The following is a 10,975-nucleotide window of genomic DNA, read 5'->3' as shown; positions in this document are numbered from 1 at the left end:
TCGTAGTCCACATGAATCGTTAAGTATGAAAAGGTTAAAAAAAAAGAAAAAAATTGTGAAAAACTCATGTCGACCTTTTGACATGTCGACCTAGAACATGTCGACATAGAGGCCCTGTCGACCTAGTTGCTGTCGACCAATAGTGGTCAACCTAGATAGTGTTGACCTAGAATCCGGATCCCATCCAAAAGTAAGTCACTACCATTGTGCAGATCAATAAACAAGTATAAAATCTGATTCACTTCCAGGCATAAAATAGTGATTCCTACTAAGAAGTAATGCTAGGCTAGGAGATAACCCATTTCATATACAGTATGGGAACCATGCAGAGTACTAGTAGGCAATGATAAAAGAACAGGAAAGATTTATTGTACAAAATACAATTGATGTAATAACCTGTTTAATGTTTCTCAGTGTCTACATATTGCTTAATAAGGATTAATATGCTCGTTGGAGGTAAAACCTGTCTTTTACTTTCATTTTGATTGAAACCCTTTAAAGCCCTTCATTCACTATTCTTAGTGAAATTAGAAAATAACGTCACGTTTCACACTAATTCCCTTATGCCAGAGAATATTAAATAATATTTTATTTTAACATACTGTATTTACTTTCCAACTTAAACATCAACATTATTTACAATAGTAGGTTAGATGGGATCAGTACGAATTACCGCCGGACGGAATCCCGGCAGTCGGAATACCGACACCGGGATCCCGACCGGCACAATCCCGACAGGGGGGCGAGTGCAACGCAGCCCCTTGCGGGCTCGCTGCGCTCTGTGGACACCTACAGAGGGAGAATATGTCGGGATTGTGCCGGTCGGGATCCAGGTGTCGGTATTCCGACCGCCGGGATTCCGTTCGGCGGGATCTTGACCGCATACCGGTTAGATGCATCATCGTGTAGAGTGTATCCACCATTGTCTCAAAAGATCCTGTTGGATAATTGGGGCACAGGCAGATGTATAAAAAGTAAATATCACAAGATTTGGACTGTACAATCGATCGTCTACTGTATATAGGTATTTTGTGGGCAGATGTCATTATTTGCCCCATCTTCATTTAACTTTCATTAAGTTGGTTGTGCACAATCTCCCCTAAAGCTGGGTATGCACTATATGATATATCGGACGATGTTGCGATCTGTGACACATCGCAACAGCCATCATATAATGTGCACCCTCAAATCCACCCTATTCATGGCGTGATGAATTGGGTGGTCCCATCATACCTTTAGATGTTATGCACGGCCAATGGGACGATACCACAGACTACCCAATTTTGTTACATGAAGCATGTAACAATATATTGCGCCACTGAACAGTGGAATCGTGTAATGTGTTCAGTGGTGTGATATATTCAGGGGCGTTTTAAGAGAGGCGGTGGCCCGTGTGCAGCCTTCTGCTTCAGGGGCCCCTTCCGCTCTGACTGATGCACAGGATTTAATACTTACCTCTCCTGAGTCCCTCGGCGGTGAGTCCCTCATCCTTCTCCGCAGCAGCAATAGAGTCTGAGAACAGGCATGGTGGCCATTTTCCTGAAGATTTTGCTAATGCGCATGCGTGAAACTCTGGAAAAATGGCCGCCGTGCCATCTTTATGGAGTTTTCAGCAGGCGCAATAGAGTATGTTCCCCCTAGTGTTCAGACTCTATTGCGCTGCCGAGAAGGGATGGCTCCGACGGGGGACTCCAGAGAGGTAACAAATGGGTGCAGTGTGTGTGGATATATTGTTACACTGCATTGCTAGGTCGCAGCGTCGTTTAGGTGGGTTCCCAGCTTTACATACAGCTTTATATAAAATCAGGCAGAATAGAGTGTTTTCATTGTCCCTGAATAGAACACATCTCTAATCTCTGCAGCTGATACTATTACATAGGGAGGGTGTTATTCTGTACAGTATCACAGTATGGGAAATAAACAGCTCTGTCCATTACTACTGATGGAAACAAGAAGTGAATCTAGCAAGGCGTGCCTACACAGGCCAAAGATAAGCTGGAAAAGTCCTTTAAATGAGACATTATATGTATATTATGTGACTAGACAAACAGCTTACTACTGACATCTGCTGTCTTTGTGTGCCTTTCTTATCTGCCCAGTCACAGGCTGTGTGCCCTTCTTTTCTGCCCAATCACAGACTGTGTGCCCTTCTTTTCTGCCCAATCACAGGCTGTGTGCCCTTCTTTTCTGCCCAATCACAGGCTGTGTGCCCTTCTTTTCTGCCCAGTCACAGGCTGTGTGCCCTTCTTTTCTGCCCAATCACAGGTTGTGTGCCCTTCTTTTCTGCCCAATCACAGGCTGTGTACCCTTCTTTTCTGCCCAGTCACAGGCTGTGTGCCCTTCTTTTCTGCCCAGTCACAGGCTGTGTGCCCTTCTTATCTGCCCAATCACAGGCTGTGTGCCCTTCTTTTCTGTCCAGTCACAGGCTGTGTGCCCTTCTATTCTGCCCAATCACAGGCTGTGTGCCCTTCTTTTCTGCCCAATCACAGGCTAAGGAAAGCTGTCATCACAGCCAATAAAACTGATACAAGAACATACATTTCCTGTCAGCGATAGGTACTATAGGCCCTTTGGTAACAAATGTCACAACCTAAGTTATTTTACATCTTCATTATACATCTTAGTATTGAACCAACTATTTTTAATAAATGCATTAAAGTGTATCTTAATAAAATGGTAATCAAATATTTGTACATTAGCAATTGGAAGAATATCGATAAAACAACAACAAAACAACGGTGAGGGAATGACATTATTTAAATACTGCCAATAAGCTTAAACAAATTGTAGGTGTAATTCATCTATAGACTTAGTAAAAAGGCACGTGCTTTGTAGTTTAGGTAATTTTACCTTGTACTGCTCACCTCGTCACCTACAGTGCAGTGACCGTTTGTATATATGGAGAACCTTAATTTTCTCATTCACACAAGACATATGTATTTATCCTTTATAGATATACTAGTTACCAGTGCGTTAAAATGATGGAACAACATAGCAGTAATGGTGATACGGTCGATAGGTCGACACAGCTTAGGTCAACAGTCATTAGGTCGACAACTGAAGGTCGATATGCATTAGGTCGACATGGTCAATAGGTCGACATGGTCATTAGGTCGACATGTACTTGGTCGACAGGTCAAACGGTCAACAAGAGTTTTTCTCATTTTCTTCCCCATTTTTTTTATTTTTTTCATACTTAACGATCCACATGGACTACGATTGGAACGGTAACCTGTGCTGAGCGCAGCGAGCCATGCGAGGGGACACGGTGCACTAATTGGGGTTCCCCATCATTTTACGAAGAACACAACGCCAAAAAAAGTAAAACAACCCATGTCGACCCTTTGACCTAGTACATTTCGACCTTATGACCATGTCGACCTAATGCATGCCGACCTTTCATGGTTGACCTAATGACTGTCGACCTAAGCTGTGTCTAACCAACGACCCATTCCTGCAGTAAAGTCAGCGCCGGCGGCTGTGCGTGCCCGAATGGGGCAACACTTAAATTGCTCCATCGGGCACCATCCAGTGGCCGCCGACTGCAAAACACTTGAATTCCCCCCATAAAGGCGAGGAGCAACGTTAGTATTTTATTATATAGGATGTGCTTAAGATAAATATGTGATAATGTATATTTTCGAAATACAATGATTATTAGGATGATAGGTCGACACATACAAAAGGTCAACATATTCAAAAGGTCAAGATGACAATGGTCGACACACAGATGGTCGACACCTTTTTGTTTTACACGTTTTCCCAAGTTTTGCTTAATATACTATCCATGTGTACCACGATTGGGAAACGCGACGAGCGAAGCGACCTTGCGAGGGTACACGTTTCTACTGACTGTGGTCACATATGATGAAACATACACAATGACACCCAAAAAATTAACCCCCGCCAAACCTGTGTCAACCATTTCTGTGTTGACCATTGACATGTCGACCTTTTCAGTCTGCTGACCCTTTGTACCTGTAGACTTTACCCACTGTCGACCTTTAATCTGTTGACCTTTTGTCCCTGTTGACCTTTTGACCCTTTCCACCTAATGCATGTCGACCATATAAGGCCGACCTAACAACTGTCTACCCAGACGCTTTATATCTTCTATACTACACCCCTACAATATACCTGCGGGTGTGGATCGTTAAGATGACAGTAACTAGGTCGACAGTCATTAGGTCAACTATTGGTCGACAGTGACTGGGTCGACATGGAAAAGGTTGACATGGAAAAAGGTCGACATGAGTTTTTTTTAAAAATGGTGTAGTTTTCATGGAAAGTGACCGGAAATCCCAATTAGTGCACCGTGTCCCCTCGCATGGCTCGCCATGCTTCGGACGAGGTTACCGTTCCCAGTCGTAGTCCACGTGAATCAGAAAGTATGAAAAAGTAAAAAAAATTGTTTAAAAAAAAACCTCATGTCAACCTTCTCATATGTCGACCGTGCCATGTAGGCCTAATGACTACGTCAACCTAATGCATGTTGACCGATAGTTTCGACCTAATGAGTGTCGACCTAAAGACTGGATACCAGACCTGCAGATAGAACATAAACTTAGCAGCACATATTGGACATAATTCCACAACTGTACTATAAAATGTTGAGATAAAAACATAGTAATTTAGTTACCTGTTTATTCCTATCAGTGGTTGAAGAGTTATTTAATGTAGCAATTCCAATTCCTGAATCATCGGAGTCTATAAGGTTCTCAGACGGAACACTCTGCCCGCATTTCAGAAATGCAAATTCGTTTTCAGTGGAGTCTCCCGCCATAGAAATATCATGCAAATAAGGCAGAGTCGACATGGAATTACTAAAATTAACTGGGAATCTGGGTCCAACCTGAGAATACATATCTGGAGTTAGATATCCAAAAGCTTTGGGATGACTGGACTTGGGTCTTCTCCATTTTGATATTATCGCAAACATGACGGTCAAAGTGAAGAGAAAGGAAATTACAGCCAAAGCTATTACTAAGTAGATATTTAAATTAGATGGAAAGTTTGATTTATGCGACTGGGTGTCAATCGCAGAAACATCTTGTTGAAAATTTTCTGCAACCACCAGGTTCAGGGTTACGGTGGCAGAAAGCTTCGGCGTTCCGTGGTCCTTCACAATGACTACCACGCTGTACTTCATCAGCTCTTTCTCCTCAAATACACGTGACGTCCTGATCTCACCATTGTACCGACCAATGGTAAAGGACGCTGGTTCCGGGTTACTAAGAAACTCATACGAGAGCCATGCGTTGTGACCGGAGTCTGCATCTGTTGCAACAACTTTGGTGACTAAATAACCTTTACTAGAGGAACGAGGGACTGTCTCAAACAGCGATGACCCATCTCTTTTTATGGAAGGATACAGAATCTTGGGGTGATTATCATTTTGGTCAATGACATAAATTCCTGCAGTGACGTTGCTGGTCAGTCGGGGAGTTCCGCTATCTTCTGCCACCACTTGAAATTCAAATTCCCGCAACTGTTCGTAATCAAACTGTCGCTGGGCGAAAATGTCTCCAGTTACGGAGTTAATAGAAATATACGTAGATAACGGTACATTGTCCATATTTCTATTGATAATGGAATACCTAATTTTACCATTATCGTTAAGGTCCGGATCAAATGCCTGAACTGTGAACAGTGAGGAACCTATTGCTTTATTTTCTGGTACATACACGGAATATTTTGTTTGGTCAAAAATAGGTGGATTATCATTCACATCTGTCACCTGCAACCTAATAGTCTTCGTGCTGGACAGAGGAGGGGACCCCTTGTCTGTCGCTGTAATTGTAATGTTATATCCATCGCTCTTTTCTCTGTCTAAAAAATCAGACGTCTGAAGTCTGTAGTAGTTGGTTGAGGATGAGATAATTTCGAAAGGCAACAAGCCTGAAATTTCACAGGAGACTTCGCCATTTGCCCCAGAGTCTATATCGCGTATATTAATAAGTGCAATCAATGTTCCTGGTGCAGAGTCTTCGGCTACCGAATCCAAGATGGACGTAAGCGTTATCTCCGGCGTGTTATCGTTGGCATCAATAATCTGTACAATGACTTTGCAGTGGGACACTAGGCCTCCCCCATCCTCAGCTTCCACAATCATTTCGTAACTCTTGGTCGTCTCAAAGTCCAGCGGACCTTTCGTCCGAATCTCACCGGTGACGGGATCTACCGTAAAAATCTGCTGAGCGTTCTTTTTGATATGGCCAAACGAATAAGTCACCTGCCCGTTGAGACCCTCGTCTCTGTCAGTTGCACTCAGCTGAACAACCAGGGAGTTGAGTGGAATGTTCTCAGCCACACTGAGCTGATACAGCTCTTTATCAAACACAGGAGCATTGTCATTAATATCACTAACCATTATTTTGATCACAGCTGTTCCTGTGTTCACAGGCTGACCTCCATCCACTGCGGTTAATAGGATCTCAAAAGATGATTGTTGCTCCCTGTCCAGCATCTTTCGCAACACGAGTTCTGGGTACCTATTTCCGTCAGCACTGGTTTTCTCCTGCAGGCTGAAATACTGGTTCTCGGAGATTCTGTAGGCTTGCAATGAGTTACTGCCAACATCTGGATCCAGGGCATTCACCAGAACAAATTTTGTCCCTAGTTGGGTCAATTCACTTATTTCTAAATTGACAATGCTCTTGGAAAACACAGGGGGATTATCATTTATATCCTGAATTTCAACCTCAACTTGAAACACAGACAAAGGATTTTCAGCCACAGCTTCCAGGCTTAGTAAACATCTGGATGCTGTCTCGCAAACAGTCTCTCTGTCTATTCTCTCTGAGACATAGAGATTGCCATTTTCTAGACTCACGTGGAAGAAATTCTCAGTGTCAGCAGAAGAGATACGGAATCTTCTCACAGCCAGTTGTCCGATATGTAAACCCAGGTCTTTAGCAATGTTTCCTACCAGGAAGCCAGCCTTTGTCTCCTCGGGGATAGAATAACGAACCTCCCCAGCCATTGCCTCAAGATTACAGCAGAGTAATACAAAGCACACTACTTGCCATCCCATTGTACTCCACGTCCTTCTCTGACTGATTTTCTGGAAAAACATTGTGAGAGGTTATAATCCGCCTGGAATGTACTGTAGAAGAATCCTCCACATCTATAGGTAATGAGACGGGAATTATTGCAAAATCCTCTTTGTTTGAGAGCCTAACAATCCACTGTATGAAATGATGTCTTTCCCCAGTCTGCAATGACTATTTACTGAAAACTCCAGCAGACCTTTTATATGCAGATTCACATGTCACCTTACTGGACAACAGCGACACACAGTGTCACACTTAGGAATTGCAGGCCTGTTTCTTCATTGCATGCATGGCAGAAAGCAAACAGTATACTACAGTATGCTGCACCCAAGAGAATCTGGAACACTGGAATCATTTTAATTAGAATTGTAATCTACTTACAATTGGTTCTATAAATTAGAAATTAAAATGTACAATTGATCAATTTTTTTTGTCGGTTAAATTAACAGAAAAAAAAACCATTCAGAAAACATGCACGTAAACACACACACACACACACACACACACACACACACACACACACACACACACACACACACACACACACACACACACACACACACACACACTAGAGATGAGCGGGTTCGGTTTCTCTGAAACCGAACCCGCACGAACTTCATGTTTTTTTTCACGGGTCCGAGCAGACTCGGATCCTCCCGCCTTGCTCGGTTAACCCGAGCGCGCCCGAACGTCATCATGACGCTGTCGGATTCTCGCGAGACTCGGATTCTATATAAGGAGCCGCGCGTCGCCGCCATTTTCACACGTGCATTGAGATTGATAGGGAGAGGACGTGGCTGGCGTCCTCTCCATTAGAAATTAGATTAGAAGAGAGAGAGAGATTGTGCAGAGTCAGACAGAGTTTACCACAGTGACCAGTGCAGTTGTTGTTAGTTAACTTTTATTTATTTTAATATAATATATCCGTTCTCTGCTATATCCGTTCTCTGCCTGAAAAAAAACGATACACAGCAGCAGCCAGTCACACAGTGTGACTCAGTCTGTGTGCACTCAGCTCAGCCCAGTGTGCTGCACATCAATGTATAAAAGGCAAAGCTTATAATAATTGTGGGGGAGACTGGGGAGCACTGCAGGTTGTTATAGCAGGAGCCCCCAGGAGTACATAATATTATATTAATTTAAAATTAAACAGTGCACACTTTTGCTGCAGGAGTGCCACTGCCAGTGTGACTAGTGGTGACCAGTGCCTGACCACCAGTATAGTAGTATATTGTTGTATGTATTGTATACTATCTCTTTATCAACCAGTCTATATTAGCAGCAGACACAGTACAGTGCGGTAGTTCACGGCTGTGGCTACCTCTGTGTCGGCAGTCGGAACTCGGCAGGCAGTCCGTCCATCCATAATTGTATTACAATATATACCACCTAACCGTGGTATTTTTTTTTCTTTCTTTATACCGTCGTCATAGTGTCATACTAGTTGTTACGAGTATACTACTATCTCTTTATCAACCAGTGTACAGTGCGGTAGTTCACGGCTGTGGCTACCTCTGTGTCGGCAGTCGGCAGGCAGTCCGTCCATCCATAATTGTATTATTATTATAATATATACCACCTAACCGTGGTTTTTTTTTCATTCTTTATACCGTCATAGTGTCATACTAGTTGTTACGAGTATACTACTATCTCTTTATCAACCAGTGTACAGTGCGGTAGTTCACGGCTGTGGCTACCTCTGTGTCGGCAGTCGGCAGGCAGTCCGTCCATCCATAATTGTATTATTATTATAATATATACCACCTAACCGTGTTTTTTTTTTCATTCTTTATACCGTCGTCATAGTGTCATACTAGTTGTTACGAGTATACTACTATCTCTTTATCAACCAGTGTACAGTGCGGTAGTTCACGGCTGTGGCTACCTCTGTGTCGGCAGTCGGCAGGCAGTCCGTCCATCCATAATTGTATTATTATTATAATATATACCACCTAACCGTGGTTTTTTTTTCATTCTTTATACCGTCGTCATAGTGTCATACTAGTTGTTACGAGTATACTACTATCTCTTTATCAACCAGTGTACAGTGCGGTAGTTCACGGCTGTGGCTACCTCTGTGTCGGCAGTCGGCAGGCAGTCCGTCCATCCATAATTGTATTATTATTATAATATATACCACCTAACTGTGGTATTTTTTTTTCTTTCTTTATACCGTCGTCATAGTGTCATACTAGTTGTTACGAGTATACTACTATCTCTTTATCAACCAGTGTACAGTGCGGTAGTTCACGGCTGTGGCTACCTCTGTGTCGGCAGTCGGCAGGCAGTCCGTCCATCCATAATTGTATTATTATTATAATATATACCACCTAACCGTGGTTTTTTTTTCATTCTTTATACCGTCGTCATAGTGTCATACTAGTTGTTACGAGTATACTACTATCTCTTTATCAACCAGTGTACAGTGCGGTAGTTCACGGCTGTGGCTACCTCTGTGTCGGCAGTCGGCAGGCAGTCCGTCCATCCATAATTGTATTATTATTATAATATATACCACCTAACCGTGGTTTTTTTTTCATTCTTTATACCGTCGTCATAGTGTCATACTAGTTGTTACGAGTATACTACTATCTCTTTATCAACCAGTGTACAGTGCGGTAGTTCACGGCTGTGGCTACCTCTGTGTCGGCAGTCGGCAGGCAGTCCGTCCATCCATAATTGTATTATTATTATAATATATACCACCTAACCGTGGTTTTTTTTTCATTCTTTATACCGTCGTCATAGTGTCATACTAGTTGTTACGAGTATACTACTATCTCTTTATCAACCAGTGTACAGTGCGGTAGTTCACGGCTGTGGCTACCTCTGTGTCGGCAGTCGGCAGGCAGTCCGTCCATCCATAATTGTATTATTATTATAATATATACCACCTAACTGTGGTATTTTTTTTTCTTTCTTTATACCGTCGTCATAGTGTCATACTAGTTGTTACGAGTATACTACTATCTCTTTATCAACCAGTGTACAGTGCGGTAGTTCACGGCTGTGGCTACCTCTGTGTCGGCAGTCGGCAGGCAGTCCGTCCATCCATAATTGTATTATTATTATAATATATACCACCTAACCGTGGTTTTTTTTTCATTCTTTATACCGTCGTCATAGTGTCATACTAGTTGTTACGAGTATACTACTATCTCTTTATCAACCAGTGTACAGTGCGGTAGTTCACGGCTGTGGCTACCTCTGTGTCGGCAGTCGGCAGGCAGTCCGTCCATCCATAATTGTATTATTATTATAATATATACCACCTAACTGTGGTATTTTTTTTTCTTTCTTTATACCGTCGTCATAGTGTCATACTAGTTGTTACGAGTATACTACTATCTCTTTATCAACCAGTGTACAGTGCGGTAGTTCACGGCTGTGGCTACCTCTGTGTCGGCAGTCGGCAGGCAGTCCGTCCATCCATAATTGTATTATTATTATAATATATACCACCTAACCGTGGTTTTTTTTTCATTCTTTATACCGTCGTCATAGTGTCATACTAGTTGTTACGAGTATACTACTATCTCTTTATCAACCAGTGTACAGTGCGGTAGTTCACGGCTGTGGCTACCTCTGTGTCGGCAGTCGGCAGGCAGTCCGTCCATCCATAATTGTATTATTATTATAATATATACCACCTAACTGTGGTATTTTTTTTTCTTTCTTTATACCGTCGTCATAGTGTCATACTAGTTGTTACGAGTATACTACTATCTCTTTATCAACCAGTGTACAGTGCGGTAGTTCACGGCTGTGGCTACCTCTGTGTCGGCAGTCGGCAGGCAGTCCGTCCATCCATAATTGTATTATTATTATAATATATACCACCTAACTGTGGTATTTTTTTTTCTTTCTTTATACCGTCGTCATAGTGTCATACTAGTTGTTACGAGTATACTACTATCTCTTTA

General features: G+C 42.5%; 1 protein-coding gene across 42 annotated transcripts in view; it reads right to left on the bottom strand.

Moving 5' to 3' along the window:
• LOC134933540 (protocadherin gamma-B1-like) overlaps positions 1 to 10,975 on the bottom strand; it is a 543,090-nt gene that overhangs the window by 32,430 nt on the left and 499,685 nt on the right. The window contains exon 1 of one of the 42 annotated variants that reach the window (XM_063928816.1): positions 4,640 to 7,208. The exons of the other annotated variants lie outside the window; for them this stretch is intronic. Within the exon in view, the coding sequence (XP_063784886.1) occupies positions 4,640 to 7,075 (2,436 nt within the window). The 5' untranslated portion in view covers positions 7,076 to 7,208. Of the gene's footprint in view, positions 1 to 4,639; positions 7,209 to 10,975 lie in introns of those variants that run through there. 42 annotated transcript variants of the gene reach the window in all.

This window comes from Pseudophryne corroboree, chromosome 6 (assembly GCF_028390025.1).
Source record: "Pseudophryne corroboree isolate aPseCor3 chromosome 6, aPseCor3.hap2, whole genome shotgun sequence".
NCBI lineage: Eukaryota > Metazoa > Chordata > Amphibia > Anura > Myobatrachidae > Pseudophryne > Pseudophryne corroboree.
The sequence above is the reverse complement of the archived record's forward strand: the minus strand, read 5'-3'. Positions and strand labels throughout refer to the sequence as shown.